Below are 14,857 nucleotides of genomic sequence, written 5' to 3' on the forward strand. Positions count from 1 at the left end.
GTGCTTCCAGCATTTTTGATTTGTATTTCTGATTTCCAAATTTGCGAGTATTCAGTTTACCCTTTCCATTATTGGATAAAATGCCATATGAAGTTGGCCATGCATAGTTGTCGAAGAGATGCCAGCAGATCACTGCAGAGTAATGAAGAGAGAAGACTGGAGATCTGTTAAATCCAGGTGTCAGGGGAATTTATCTCTGAGCACGTTCATGAAACTCAAAGCCAGAAAAATTACAAAGAATGAAATACCCCTTCTGAGTTGCAAATTCAGAACAGTTGTAAATCAATTAGCCAGCTTACAGCATAAGCAAGTAATTATGAAAAATTGAATTGGATCAGTTCATCCTCATACACCAAGACGGGAAAATCTGCAAATGCTGGAAATCCATGCAACACAGCCAAAATGTTGGAGGACCTCTGCAGGCTAAGTAGCATCTATGGAAAAGTCTAAAGAGTCGCCACTTCTGGCCAAGACCGTTCATCAGGACTCTGGCAGTGGGTTTGGTTGAGCACATGGTTGAGAAGTTAGAGGGCAGCAGAGATCACAGAGGGGGAGAAGTGAGAGGGGGTTTTATTGAGCTCTCCTTGTAGGAAAGACTTGAACTTCTTCAAAATAGGCATCTCTGGAAGAGACTTTGCAAAAGTGGCTTTGCTGCAGATGCTGGCAATTCAGTTAACACACAAAATGCTGGAGGAACTCAGCAGGCCAGGCAGCATCTTTGGAAAAGAGTAAACAGTCGATGCTTTGGGCTGAAACCCTTCGCCAGGACTGATGAAGGGTCTCAACCCAAAGCGTGGACTGCTTACTCTTTTCCAAAGATGCTGTCTGGCCTGCTGAGTTCCTCCAGCATTTGGTGTGTGTTGATTGTATTCTGATGTATACAATGAGATTCTTTGCTCATGTGAAGCTCACTGTGTAAACATATACAAGTTAATTTAAAAAAAAACAACAAATACACCAGCAATGACCATGAAATATCATCATGGTGCAAGGCATAGTAATGTGTGCAAACTGTAATGCAAAAGCAAGTACCATGGAGCACTGTGGAACATATTGTGTAGAGCCTTCTACCTTCGTTGCATTACCGTTTGGTACAGAGGGGCCACTGCACAGGATCAGTAAAAGCTGTGAAAGGTTGAAAACACAGCGAGCTCCATCATGGGCACTAGCCTCCCCTTCATCAAAGGCATATTAGAAAGTTGATGCTTCAATGAGGTGGTGTCCATCATTAAGGACCCCCCTCCCCGGTAAGGACATGCTCTCTTCTCATCAGACGGGAGATACTGCAGCTTGACCCCCAACACACACACAACATTTTAGGAATAGCTTCAGGAAGCTCCATCAAATTTCAGAATGGACCAATGAGCCTATGAACGCTACCTCACTATTTTAACTTTTTTTGAACTATTTATGTATTGCGCAGTACTGCTACCACAAATTTCACATAAACCTGGTTCTGTATCTGATGTTAAAATGCTAAAGTGACAAAAAGGGCGGGGGTAGAAGTAAGGATTTGAGCACACGCCTCTGAGTCTGAGCAATGACTAATGTCCAAAAAAAGAACCGCGAAATGTGGCATGTAAAAGCACCAGTGCTTGTATTGAATTCAACTAAGTCAAAAGTTTAATTATTATGCAAACATACATAGATACAGCCAAACAAGATGGTGTTCCTCTGGGGCAAAGGTACAAAACGGCACATTCAAATATAGTGAGCAAACATTCAAAATAGTTAGCAAAGAAATATTCACTCAAAAAATATATAGTCCAAGATCTTGAGCGACATGTCTCACAATTGATGGTGCAGTCTCTTGGTAGTGTGCATACCTCAGCAATCAGCTTGTCATTCCATTGCTCAAACCTGGGAAGGCAGTATTGACGGGAGAGACCAGTCCCCAGCCGAGCATGGATGCCATGCTGCAATGCTCTCACGGCTCGAGGCCTACTCCTCACAACAGCCGAGGCTGCACAGCTACCGTATCATCTGTTGTGTCATCAGGCAAGGATAACGGGCCTGCTGCAACTTGCATTATCACTGTCCAACAAGAATCTTGCGACAGCAAATGAAACTACCGAGACCATCTCCCATGGTTGTACTGCACACTGCCTTCACACAGCAACTCCCGTGCCTTCAAGTAGCAGGTAGCAACACAGTCTGCAGCCAGGTCAGCTCCTCCTGACCCAAAATGTCTCCTCTGACATCCCGGCTGGTTCTGCTGCCGACATCAGTTCAGTGAGTCCGATCAACGAGCAGCTCACTGATGGAGTAGCCCTGCAGCACCCAATGTTCTTGGCGTAGAATTGTCTTTTGATTGTTTAAAAAAACACATTTTACAAAGAGAAATGCACCTTTGGTTGACCTCCCAGAGACCGCTATGTTTGAGCACGCTGCTGTCTTACTGGAAGCTTGAAGTAGATCAAGGTCACAACAGCTGGGTCTTGCAATGTAAAGTAAAGGATACTAGCAACAAGCAGTGAGAGTTATAGTTATGAGCGGTGAGTCTATACAATGTAGCTTTCAACTCCAAGCTTGAGTTGGGTCTCACGGGCCTGAATTTCAGTGCTGAATGTTGAGGTACCAGTGGCTGAATGCTGTGGAATAACTGGAAAAGGAAGAACATGGGGTGTTGTTGAAAAGACCTTCAGTAAGGAGTTCCTCATCCCAGGAACAATCTCGTAGTTTTCCTACTCAGCCTAGTGGGATCTTGTTACGAATTCACCCTGTAATGTTCTCCAATTTAGTTAATGTCCATAAACTGTACCTTCATATAGCAGCAATCAAAAGATCACCTCCTACTTGTGTTATCTTTTCCACAATTATTCTGAATCATTTGCTTCTGCCTTTTAACCCATCAATCCTTCTCCTGTGCCTATGACAATTAAAGCCAAGGATGTACCAGCTAAGTACTGAAGAAGCTCAATTATCAGCCAGACAGAATGATCTGATACACCGATTGTGTAATGTATCTAGTAGACTAGTTTAGGGATCTATTCCCTACAGTCTAAATCATCCAACTCCACATCACCCAGTAGCGCTCAGTGATGAAATGTTTTGAGAGGGTGGTCAAGATGAGAATGAATTCCTCCCTCAGAAAGGACCTGGACCGATTGCAATTTGCCTATCGCCACAATAGGTCAATGGCAGACACAATCCCAATGGCTCTCCACACTGCTTTAGACCACCTGGACAACACAAACACCTATGTCAGGATGCTGTACATCGACTGTAGCTCAGCATTTACTACCATCATTTTCACAATTGTGATTGAGAAGTTGCAGAACCTGGGCGTCTGTACCTCCCTCTACAATTAGATTCTCGACTCCCTAACTGGAAAACCACAATCTGTGCAGATTGATGATAACATCTTCCTCACTGATGATCAACACTGGCGCACCTCAGGGGTTGTGCTTAGCACTCTGCTGTACTCTCAATATACACATAACTGTGCGGCTAGGCATAGCTCAAATAATGTATATAAATTTGCTGATGACACAACATTGTTGGTAGAATCTCAGGTGTCAACGAAAGGGCATACAGGAGTAGGATATGTCAACTAGTGGAGTGGTGTCGCAGCAACGACTTGGCAGTCAACGTCCGTGAGACGAAAGAGGTGATTGTGGACTTCAGGAAGGGTAAGATGAAGGAACACATACCAATCCTCATAGAGAGATCAGAAGTGGAGAGAGTGAGCAGCTTCAAGTTCCTGGGTGTCAAGATCTCAGAGGACCTAATCTGGCCCCAACATATTGATGCAGTTATAAAGAAGGCAGGACAGCAACTATACTTTATTAGGAGTTTGAAGAGATTTAGCATGTCAACAAATGCACTCAAAAACTTCTATATTTGTACCATGGAGAGCATTCTGACAAGCAGGATCTGGTATGGAGGGACTATTGCACAGGACTGTAAGAAGCTGCAGAAGGTTATAAATCTAGTCAGCTTCATCTTGGGTACTAGCCTACAAAGTAGCCAGGACATCTTCAGGGAGCAATGTCTCAGAAAGGCAGCGTCCTTTATTAAGGACCTCCAGCACCCAGGGTGTGCCCTTTTCTCACTGTTACCATCAGGTAGGAGGTACAGAAGCCTGAAGGCACACACTCAGCGATTCAGGAACGGCTTCTTCCCCTCTGCCATCCAATTCTTACCTCACTACCTCACTTTTTTTTAAACATACAGTATTTCTGTTTTCCACATTTTTGATCTATTTAATATGTGTATACTGTAATTGATATTTTAATTTTTCTCTTCTCTATTATGTATTACATTGAACTGCTGCTGCTAAGTTAACAAATTTCACGTCACATGCCGGTGATCATAAACCTGATTCTGATTCATCACAGTTAATTAGACTGCATGTTCAAGACTAATGTCGCTGCCACTTTGAAGAAAAAGTTAACATAACATGGAATGCCAAGGGCTCCAAATGCTATGATGTAAACTCATAAGTTAAAAGGCAGAATTCATCATTGTATAATTGTAAATCAAATCCTAAGCTTAATGTAATCATATAAAAATATTTATTAAACAGCTTGCTACAGTTGGGAAAAAGAGAATGTTTATATAAAGGAAAGCGTTCAAACAAGTTCATGGCTGGAAAACGGGAATAATCTGCTCTTTGACACCTATTTGAGTGTGTCCTGTCTCGGTTCTGTATTTGACAAAGTATTTCATGTATTATTTAAAAGGAAATGTGATTGACATTGTAAATAGAGTGTATGTAAGGACAGTAATTGTAGAGAGATGTATTGATGACCTTTCCTGTGTCTTTTGCTATGAATAAGTTATTAAGAAATGGCCTGTTAATAGTGTACAGGCTCTATGCAAAAAAATCAAGCCTGCTGAGTCCCAATTGAGCCTACACCACCACCACTACTGCTTTACGACAGCCCTGAAGATTCATTCCTTTTAGACACTTAACCAGCTGCATTTGAATGCTACAAATTAAACGTTTCCTGTTTTAAATAAAATAGTGTGAGTCATTGGGGACATGCCAAATTTCCTAGGCCTCCTGAAGAAGTAGAGCAGGTGGCATGCTTTCTTGGCTATAGTGTTACTTAGCTGGACTAGGGCAAATTGTTGGTGATACGTATAACCAGGAACGAAGCTCTCAACCAACTCAACCTCATCACTATTGATGCAGACATTGCATCATTATTTGCTACATGGTTAACTCATTAAACCTTAACAGTAACTTCAAATACCACTTCAGGCCTTTTCAGTGCAGGTCTGGAATGAAGGCTGTGATATGGAGTATTTGTCCTCTTGCAAACAGATTGCTAAAGTTCAATAGTTTCAGTTCATGTTTGTTGACAAAATTCCAGTGAAGTCTTATCACAAAGACAACTTCATTACTTCAGTAATGTTTAAAAAGCACTCAAGCAATGCTTGCTGTTTAATTCCTCTCATTATCTTCCTCAACCAAAAGCGTGGTCATGCTTCAGATTATGGAAATGTTCTAATAAGCAATATTAATAGGTGTGGCTCTATCTGGCTGAATGTTTTTAGAAATAAACAATCTTCAGTCCAAAGCTGTTAATTAGTTTTTAATTAAAGAGGTATTTTTGTACAGATACATTTCCCATTCTCCAACATCCTAAAATAAAAAAGAGCTGCAAGGCAGAAACATTTGCAATTATTATATGTAAATAACCCCCTCCCCTTTTTTTTTGGAACATAAATGGTGAAAAGTTGCCATTATCAAGTTCTTGCTGAATCTTAAATTCCTCCCAAGCCACATAATAATAATTGAGGTTCCCACACTAACTTGCAAAGGGATAATCCTACTTGGGTATGTTGGCAGATTTTTAATTTTACTTAATCCACAAGTAGCTATATTTATGATATTACTTTTGAGAGATGCAGTTTACTTTGCAGAGTTGCTCAAAGCCAGACTGAAAGCACACATGTTAAAACAACTATGGTCTAACAAACTTTGTTGATTTTATATCTAATTGTTACAGATTAAATGTTCCTCAGGAAATTTGGGATTGCATTATCACTCTGCTTGGATTCATTTAGAGATCAGCAACTGTGTTATCTAAGTGTAACTGGAAAACACTTCCAAACTTAACACACTTGGAATGCTAAACCTTGTAACAATGACCGAAACCTAATGCAGCATAATTTGTAAAGGGCAAACACTTGAAAATTACAAGTGTAAGAAAGTAGTCAACAATGATAACTTGGGCTTTGCTGATTTCCTCCCTCTGAAAATTTACTGACAAGTTTCATCCATTTTTTATCTCGTCTAACATATTATTTCATACTGTTTATCATCACTTTTTTTATGTGATGGAGTGAGTTGAGAGTTAAGGGTTTTTGATGTACCAGCTGCTGTTTTCCATGTTGGTGAGCTATTAGATTTTTGTGCAAGGAAGTGGGTGGAGGTTTCAGGGTTTGCAAGTTTTGTTTCTTTTTGGGGGGGGGGCAGTCGGGGAAGGTGATTTCTTTCAACAATGCCCATGTTTTTTCTGTATTTTATGGCCAGCTGGACAAGATGAATGTCAGAGTTCTATTGTACATGCATATCTTGACAATAAAATAAACCTTTGAAAATGCTCTATTTCATAACACAAAAAAAACAGCAGGATGCCATAATCTGAGGTAAAGTTTCATTTATTGTAATTTGTTTATAATTGCCCCTGAAATACAGAGACAACCTTCATTTGGCATGCAATCTATACAGATAATTTCAGAACACAAGTACTGCCTTGGATCATGACAACACAGATAAAGGACCTTAAGTGCATTTAGTCCATGCAAATGTTATTCTGCTTAATCACATTGATCCTGGATCGAAGGTATGGCTTTCCAAGCCCCTCGTATCCATGTACTTACCTAAACTTCTCTTAAATATTGAAATCAAAACTGCATTCACCACTTCCTCAGGCAACTCACAGCATCCTCAGAGTGCAGAAGTTCTCCCTCAGGTTCTGCTTAAATATTTCAACTTACACCCTTTACCTATGTTCCCTAGATTTTGTCTCACCCAACCTCAGTGGAAAGGGCCTGCTTGCATTAAGCCTGTCTATATCTCTCATAATTTCTACCCAATCTCCTCTCCTTCTCCTACATTCCAGGGATTAAAGTCCTAACTGATTCAACTTTTCCCTATAACTCGGCAATATTGTTAAGAATTTTTCTGTACACTTTCAATCTTACTGATGTCTTTCCTGTATTTTGCACCTTGAGGTAGTACAAAGGAAAAACAATAACCGCATAATATAGTTTCACTTAGAAAGTACAGTGCAGGTAATCAATAAGGTGCAAAAGGTGATGGCAAGGTAGAACGTGAGATTAGTAAACTGAAACACAATGACAACCATTTTACATACAATCTATACATAATTTTGGAACATAAGTAGAGTCTTAGACTCTGGATGTGAAATGTGTACATTATTGGGCATGAACTTTAAATTCTGTATGCAGCTATATTCCAATCACAAGAAATATGTAGCCATGCGAATGGAATATTGTTTCAGTAACTGCATATGCATATGAAGTATAAGCTAAAAAGTTTGAGAACATTGTTAGTCAAGAGCTTTGAAGAAATCCAAATGGAATACTTTGCAGGAGGCCCTGTGAGAAGAACAATTTTTCTGAATGTTCTATCGTTCAGTATTATTCAACTTGTACAGTTGACACCAAAGTGTCATCTTTGTAATCAATGGCATGAGATTAGAAAATCGTGAATGCAATTGACAATTGGCCCCAAGTTCCACTGCCATCTTATTTGAAAAAAATGGAGCAAACATAAATCACATCAATGATCAGTACAATGTTTTGATGTGCATCCCTCCTGATAACGAGAAAAACAATTTGATCCAGATGAAAAATTATCACAGGGATAAAGATACAAAGAAGGAAAAGCGCACTGTTGTCAGCTCTTTATAAGGCTTGGAAGCAGTTCTATACTGTGTGGGGGAAAATGACTAGGCTTAAGAAGCTTACCTGTCTGCAACATTTTATTGTGTGAGATATAAATGTATGCAAGTAATTTGTATGTTTTAAGTGATTGCATATTAGCAGGGAAAACAGCTATACAGCATCGATGAGTTTTGAAATCCTTATTTTACCATGGTAACAGGTCTTTGCCTCTTTCTGTATCTTTGTAGGCTATCGACTCTGTTTTTTTCATGGGATTCACACAGACAGATAAAACCTATGTTGTTGTTCGTATTTGCCGGAAACCAAATGGCTTGTGTGAAATGTGGTTACTGCTTCGAGTTGATGGAATCGGATGCTTCCAGGTAGGTTGTGTTGGCTCTGGGGTGTCCATAGCAGCTGACGGAAACTACTTGCATTTTATTTTTAATAAAATCAATGGCACCTGCTTCATTTAAACCAGATAATCAGTGAAGTACAGGGCTGCGGAAGCTACCATGTGGCACTGAGGAAAGCTGCGAAATAGGTTGGTGCAATGTACGATACAGCACTTTTATGTTCATGTAGATCTGATATGCAAACCAGTGGAATGCTAACCACCCTGCAATGGGTTTGCTTCATTTTCCTCCCCGACTCCCCGATCAGTATTGCAAATTCTTTGGCATTTCGGAAGCTCTGTAAAGACTAACCTCAGGCTTTTTCAGTATACTGTAAAGCAGAACCCTGAATGAGATTTGGGTAGCACAGTGGTGCAGCACCTAGTCCTACCGCCTCCGCTGACGGGTTTGATGTAGATCTCGGGCACCCTCTGTTGCACATTCCAATTATATACGTTAAGATAAGAACAACAATCATTTCTCAATAGATAGTTACACAAGGATATCAATAATTACAGCATTCCTCTAACCTCAATACCCTGTGGCCTTTAGAGTTGATTATGTGAAGTTAATGCAGTTAAAAGAAGGGTTGCTATTACCATCTCTAAGGTAATTCAAAAGAAGCTATATTTAAAATGAATAATACATTAATAGGTTTCATGATTTTCAATATCAGCTTTTACTTTATGTGGGCTGCCAACATTCAGACTGGTAAGCGAAATCATTTCTCCATGTACTTGTGCTAAACTTCTGTGTTTCTGCCAAAATGTATCTTTCAGCATCCCAACCTTCCAGACTCTATCTGTCCTTTGGACAGTAAGGATGCCTGGAGTGCAGGTGGACTAAAACTGGAATGTTTGGAGCCACATCGGCAATGGCGAATTTTCTTTAATGGACTTCTGAGGTTAGTATTGTGTCTAATGAAGATGTGACATTTCCTACCATTAAGTATCATACCTTTAGTTAATGGCAGGAAGCAGCATTCTTTGGCGTTCAATTCATTTCAATATCTAAACAAATCTTATTGTGTATGAGAAACGTACATATTCTAAATAGTCTTGAAAACTCAGAGGCCAGTAAGAGTCATGAGAAACTTAAATGGCTAATTAGTGAGTGTTGTGAAAGCAGAGATGCATTTTAACTGTGAATTATGCTTGAGACTTTTTTTTATGTTTAAGTGTACAAATGAGAAATGCCTAACCTATCCAGCCACTCCTTATAACCCAAGACCTCTGCTCCCAGTACCTCCTCATTTGTCTTTGATGCATCCTCTCCTGATCAATGACATCCTTCCTTTAGCAGGGTGACTAGAAGTGTATGCCCTCACTAATTCCTTGTGTAGCTGAAACATGACGTCCCAGCCCCTGCATTCTGATCAATGAAGACAAGACTGCTGAACATAATCTTCTTAAAATTAGATTAAGCTGAGATGAGCTTTATTTGACCTTTGTATGTTTAAACATATAGTGAAATATGTTGTTTTGTGTCGGTGGGTTACTCCAGTGTTTGGATTTGAGAACTCATTTTTGGTTTGGAATGTTTTTGTTCATGTCAATTGTTAACATGATTTATTTTTTCTTCTTTTCCTTCTCTTGCACATTGAGTGTTGGTCTTTTATTTTTACTCTTTTGTTCTTTAATTGGGTTCTTTTGGGTTTCTTGCTTTGTGGTTACCTGTGAGCAAGCAAACCTCAAGGTTGTATAATTTATCCTTTCTTTGATAATAAATAAAGGAGTCTTGAACCTTGACCTGGATAACACAATCAAAGATGTGCTGGGGGCAGCATGCAAGTGTCACCATGTTTCTGGCACATCTTCGGGGTGTGTTATCGTTGATGTAAACAATGCATTTCACTGTATGTCTTGATATTTTGATGTATGCATGACAAACAAAGCTAATCTTAAAATGTTAGTCTTCATTATGGAGATTCAGTTTATTATGTTATGCATGGAGAATAGTCTGATTTTATGTCCGTAATTTTTTATACAACCAATCAACCCATTTCTTCTTGTTGCCAGACAACCAGTGTATTGCCTTATCCTTTTAATATCTTCCAGTTGTCTAGTTGCTGGACGTGTCTTTGCCACTCCTATTTTGGTCACTTAGACAAATACGATTTATTTATAGCTGGGACTTGTGCTGCCTAGATTCTTGTCTCAGGAGTTCTTTGCCTTTTCCAACTCCTTTCCTTAAAACCAGTCCCTTTGTTACAGGTGTCCTAATATCTTACGTGCCTAAATTCCAAAATATTCCTTTTTAGCAACATGGGACTTTGCAGAAGTATAAAAACATTTGTTCCAATAGCATTTCACAATGCGTGCTTGGAGAAATATGACGGTACTTTGCCTTAGGCCATTCCTGTAATGGGTTACGTATTTGGAAAACCTTCAAAGAAATGGGAAATTCCTCTGATTGCTTCATTTTCTGTTTCTGAACATTCCAAACTGAGTAAAGTGTCTGGTGCAAATGCAGCACTAATCTGTTAATGCAGATCACATAATGCATGGACTTTCACTGTGCATATTTTCAAATGAAGGCACACTGATTTCTTATTGCCTGTCTATCTAATCGTATCATAGATCGATCAGAATGCACCTCACTTTACAGCATGCATACGAGAGTAGGAGACAACATGCTTGGCTGTTTTACAAGAGAGTATCCCTGACATTTTCCTCCTTTTTTTATTGCCATTAGTCTCTCATTGAAAACATACTACTTCATACTTATGAAGTAATTAAAAAAAACTAGCATTCTGTGATGTTATTTTTACAAATCTGCTTGTCTGATTTTTCTTTTATATGTAGAAAAGGACCATACAGGGACACATGTATGGAAGAAGAAGGCGAGCTTGTGCATGTGAAGATGTCTTTTGTGTAAGTTTTTAGTAAATTGGGAAAAAAAGGCAAAGTGAAGAATATGTTTTTGAAACAATTCAGAAATATGTAGTGCCTTCTGCACACAGACTGAATCCAATGAAAACGTGTCAAACACCCTGCAAATTTTATGCACTGTTTTGACCAGTTAATTATCTCTTAGAATCTTGGCATCAGTATTCTTGAACTGAGGGTTTGGTTTGTTTATTTCATGGTCTACTGCATGACCAGCTGGCTGGTGGCACAGTGGAATCAGTGCTGGACTTCAAAGTAAAGGCTCCTGAGTTTGAATCTTGCCGGCTCCCTTGCATGCTTTCCATCTGTGCTGGGTTGAGCGTTGAGCTAGCAACTCGACCTCATGAAAATAAGAAAGGCTGCTAAAAAAACACCATCATAGCAGCATCCCAATGATTCCACTTGGAGTTAGAGGCTTGCTTTCTTCTTCTACTGCACAACCGGGTCAGGAGTTAGTAAACCAGGCCAAAAAGAATAGCAGTGAATGTTTCAGACTTTTACAGTATTTCAGTTGGTTTGTGATCACTTAATGATAAGTTTCAAAATAAAAGCTTGAAATTATTAATTGAATTTAAAATTGCCATGGATTTATTGTCTGGATTGCTAATTTGTTAATGTAACCCATGTGTCAAGATTGTAACCTATAAATACTCCTGATCCACAAAGTACTGGATTTCATTTTTGATCATTGACATATGCTGTGTTAACCCAACATGAATGAAGAGAATGCTGTCAGTGGAAATGCACCACCTGCTAGAAGGAAAGAGGCCATTTTCTGCTCCAAGTTGTTTGCCAGTAAATGGAATAATAACACCTGGTCTTTTAGGAAAGAAAATGTTGAGAGTTTACATTTCAAGAGCACATTTTGCAGCCCTGTCAGGAGCTCCTGAACAATTTCCCAGTCTGTGCAGTTTTGGAGTGTTTGGCTGCCAAAACAAGTCAGACTTACAATAGGTATTAGCAAACCCATTAATAGCAGCCTTAGTTGAATTAGCTAACCATTGGATAAAAAATGTTGCTCCCTACTTCCAGAAGTCATTTCTATTGAAGTTGGTGTAAAATAGCCTGGAAATGGCAGGTTTGGTGAAGGAGAGAGAATGTAGTTTCCCCCTCTTCCCCCCCTCTTCCCCCCCTCTTCCCCCCTCTTCCCCCCTCTTCCCCCCTCTTCCCCCCTCTTCCCCCCTCTTCCCCCCTCTTCCCCCCTCTTCCCCCCTCTTCCCCTTCCCCCCCTCTCCCCCCTCTCCCCCTCTCCCCCTCTTCCCCCCCTCTTCCATAACATTTGACCAAGCATTCCAGAGTGCCTTGTGTGCACATCACATTTGCTATACTGTACTGAGAATTAAACAAGTACACTGAATGGCCACTTTATTAGGTACACCGGTACACCTGCTTGCTAATGCAAATATATAATCAACCAATCATGTTGCACCAACTCAATGCATGAAAACAAGAGGTTCAGTTGTTGTTTAGACCAAACATCAGAATGAGGGAGTAAAGTGATCTAAGTGACTTTGACTGTGGCATGTTTGGTTGTGCAAGGTTTGAGTGTCTCCAAAACTGGGAATCTCCTGGGATTTTTATACACACCAGTCTCCATTAAGTTCACAAAGAATGGTGTAAAAACAAGTGGTCAGAGGACAATAGTCAGAATATTTCAGATGGACAGTATCTCAGATAGCCATGTGTTACAACAGTGGTGTCTAGGAGAGCATCTCTGAACTTATAACATCTTGAACCTTGAAGTGGATGGGCTACAGGAGCATGAAACCACAAACATGCATTCACTGGCCACTTTCTTCGGTACAGGGGTACCCAATAAAGTGGTCATTGTGTGTGTTTCTATATACAGTATATGTACATATTGGGAAATGACTGTCTGTATAGGTACCATAGTTAATTCCTAAGGCCACTTGAATCAAGTGATTTCCTCTGAGAAACAATGTACCTGAAGTTCCAATAGAGAGCAGGGTTTATTTGCATTGTTGCATGCTGTAAATTTCAAGATGATTACTGCTTCCAAGTTTCAATAGTATGTTTCTGTAGTAAAGTACAGACGTGATGATTCTTATATCAGTGGTTCCTAAAATAACCAGATATTCTGTCTCTGTCTCTCCACTACCCAGACAGAATATGTCCTCCTCCTTCAAAGAAAATGGGTTCCCTTCCTCCACCATCAATGCTGCCCTCACCCATGTCTCTTCCATTTTTCACACATCTGTCCTCACCCCATTTAACCTCCGTCACACTAGGGATGGGGCTCCTCTTGTCCTCACTCATAATTTTCATCTCTGACGGGATCCCTCCACCAGGCACAACTTCCCCTCTCCCTCCCCGCCACTTTCTGCTATCTGCATGCATTGCACCTGACACAACTTCCTTGTCCAGTCATCTTTCCCCACTTATCCTTGCAAGCAGAACAGGTGCCACACCTGCCCCTACACCTTGTCCCTGACTAGCATTCAGGGCCCCAAACAGTGCTTCCAGGTGAGGCAACGCTTCTCTTGAGAGTCTGTTGGGATCATCTACTGTAGTCTATGTACTCAGTGTGGTCTCATGCATATTGACATGACATAGATTGGGAGATCACTTCACCGAGCACCTTCACTCTGTTTCTCACAAAAAGCGGGATCACCCGATGGCCACTCATTTCAATTTTACTTCTCTTTCCCTTTCTGACATGTCAGTCCATGGCTTTCTCTGCTGCCACAATGAAGCCACATTCTGGTTGGAGAAGCAGCACAGGGTAGCTTCCAAGCTAATGACATGAACATCAATTTATCAAACTTTTGGTAATTGTCCCTTCTCCTTCACCATTCCCCATTCCTATTTCCCCCTCTCACCTTATCTCGTTACCAGCCCATCACCTCCCTCTGGTGTTCCGGAACCTTCCTTTTCTTCCACGGCCTTTTGTCCTCTCCTATCAGATTCCCCCTTCTCCAGACCTTTATCTCTTTCACCAATCAACTTCCCAGCTCTTTACTTCACCCTCTTCCTCTCTCTGTTTCACCTGTCACCTAACACCTTGCACTACTTTCTCCCCTCCACCCACCCTCTTACTCTGACCTCTCCTCTTCCTTTCCAATTCTGACAAAGATCATTGGCCTGATACATCAACTGTTTATTTTTTAAGATAAAAAATTAAGGTAAATTATTGAAGGGTTTGTATACAACCTTTTGTAGATACAGGTAGTATTGTTGATGCCTGAAAGGAAATATTTAGATTATTCTTGTGCACTAACTCTTTTCCCTTTTTTTTTAAATGGATAGCTGGACATCCTTTTCCACTGTCTTTAATTTCGACACCGATATTCATCCAAGTGCCTTTGCTCAGAGCATTGCTAAAGAGAAGTGGAGTTTAAAGTTCATGAAGAATCTACAAAAGTGAGTTTTTGGACTTTCCCAGTAATAAACACATTTTTAAAACATTATGCTCTTGTCATAAAGTGAATATTGGCACATTAGCCTTGAGTATTAGAATGCATGCCAATGGTTGAGTGAAAAGCAAAAATCTCAGAAAATATTTCATAATTCATTAGATATTTGTGAAAAGGAGCTTGTTTTTTTTTTAAAAAGTCTACCACTTATAAGTTTTCCTGCATTCAAAATTCAGTTTGTTCTAACTTAAGGGGCCGTTTGAGACTGCAAAAAAAAATCAATCTGTTACAGGTAGACTATAAACATTATATACTTATAGGATTCTTTACACCC

The 14,857-nt window shown here is 40.0% G+C and overlaps 1 protein-coding gene across 1 annotated transcript in view; it reads left to right on the forward strand.

Moving 5' to 3' along the window:
- The window catches only part of LOC132406997 (putative phosphoenolpyruvate synthase), a 201,257-nt gene that overhangs the window by 20,478 nt on the left and 165,922 nt on the right, over nucleotides 1-14,857 (forward strand). The window contains exons 2-5 of the mRNA XM_059993185.1: nucleotides 8,115-8,249; nucleotides 9,041-9,165; nucleotides 11,066-11,134; nucleotides 14,417-14,530. Coding sequence (XP_059849168.1) covers nucleotides 8,115-8,249; nucleotides 9,041-9,165; nucleotides 11,066-11,134; nucleotides 14,417-14,530 — 443 coding nt within the window. The remainder of the gene's footprint in view (nucleotides 1-8,114; nucleotides 8,250-9,040; nucleotides 9,166-11,065; nucleotides 11,135-14,416; nucleotides 14,531-14,857) is intronic.

The sequence above is a fragment of the Hypanus sabinus genome, chromosome 17 (assembly GCF_030144855.1).
Source record: "Hypanus sabinus isolate sHypSab1 chromosome 17, sHypSab1.hap1, whole genome shotgun sequence".
Classification (NCBI taxonomy): Eukaryota; Metazoa; Chordata; class Chondrichthyes; order Myliobatiformes; family Dasyatidae; genus Hypanus; species Hypanus sabinus.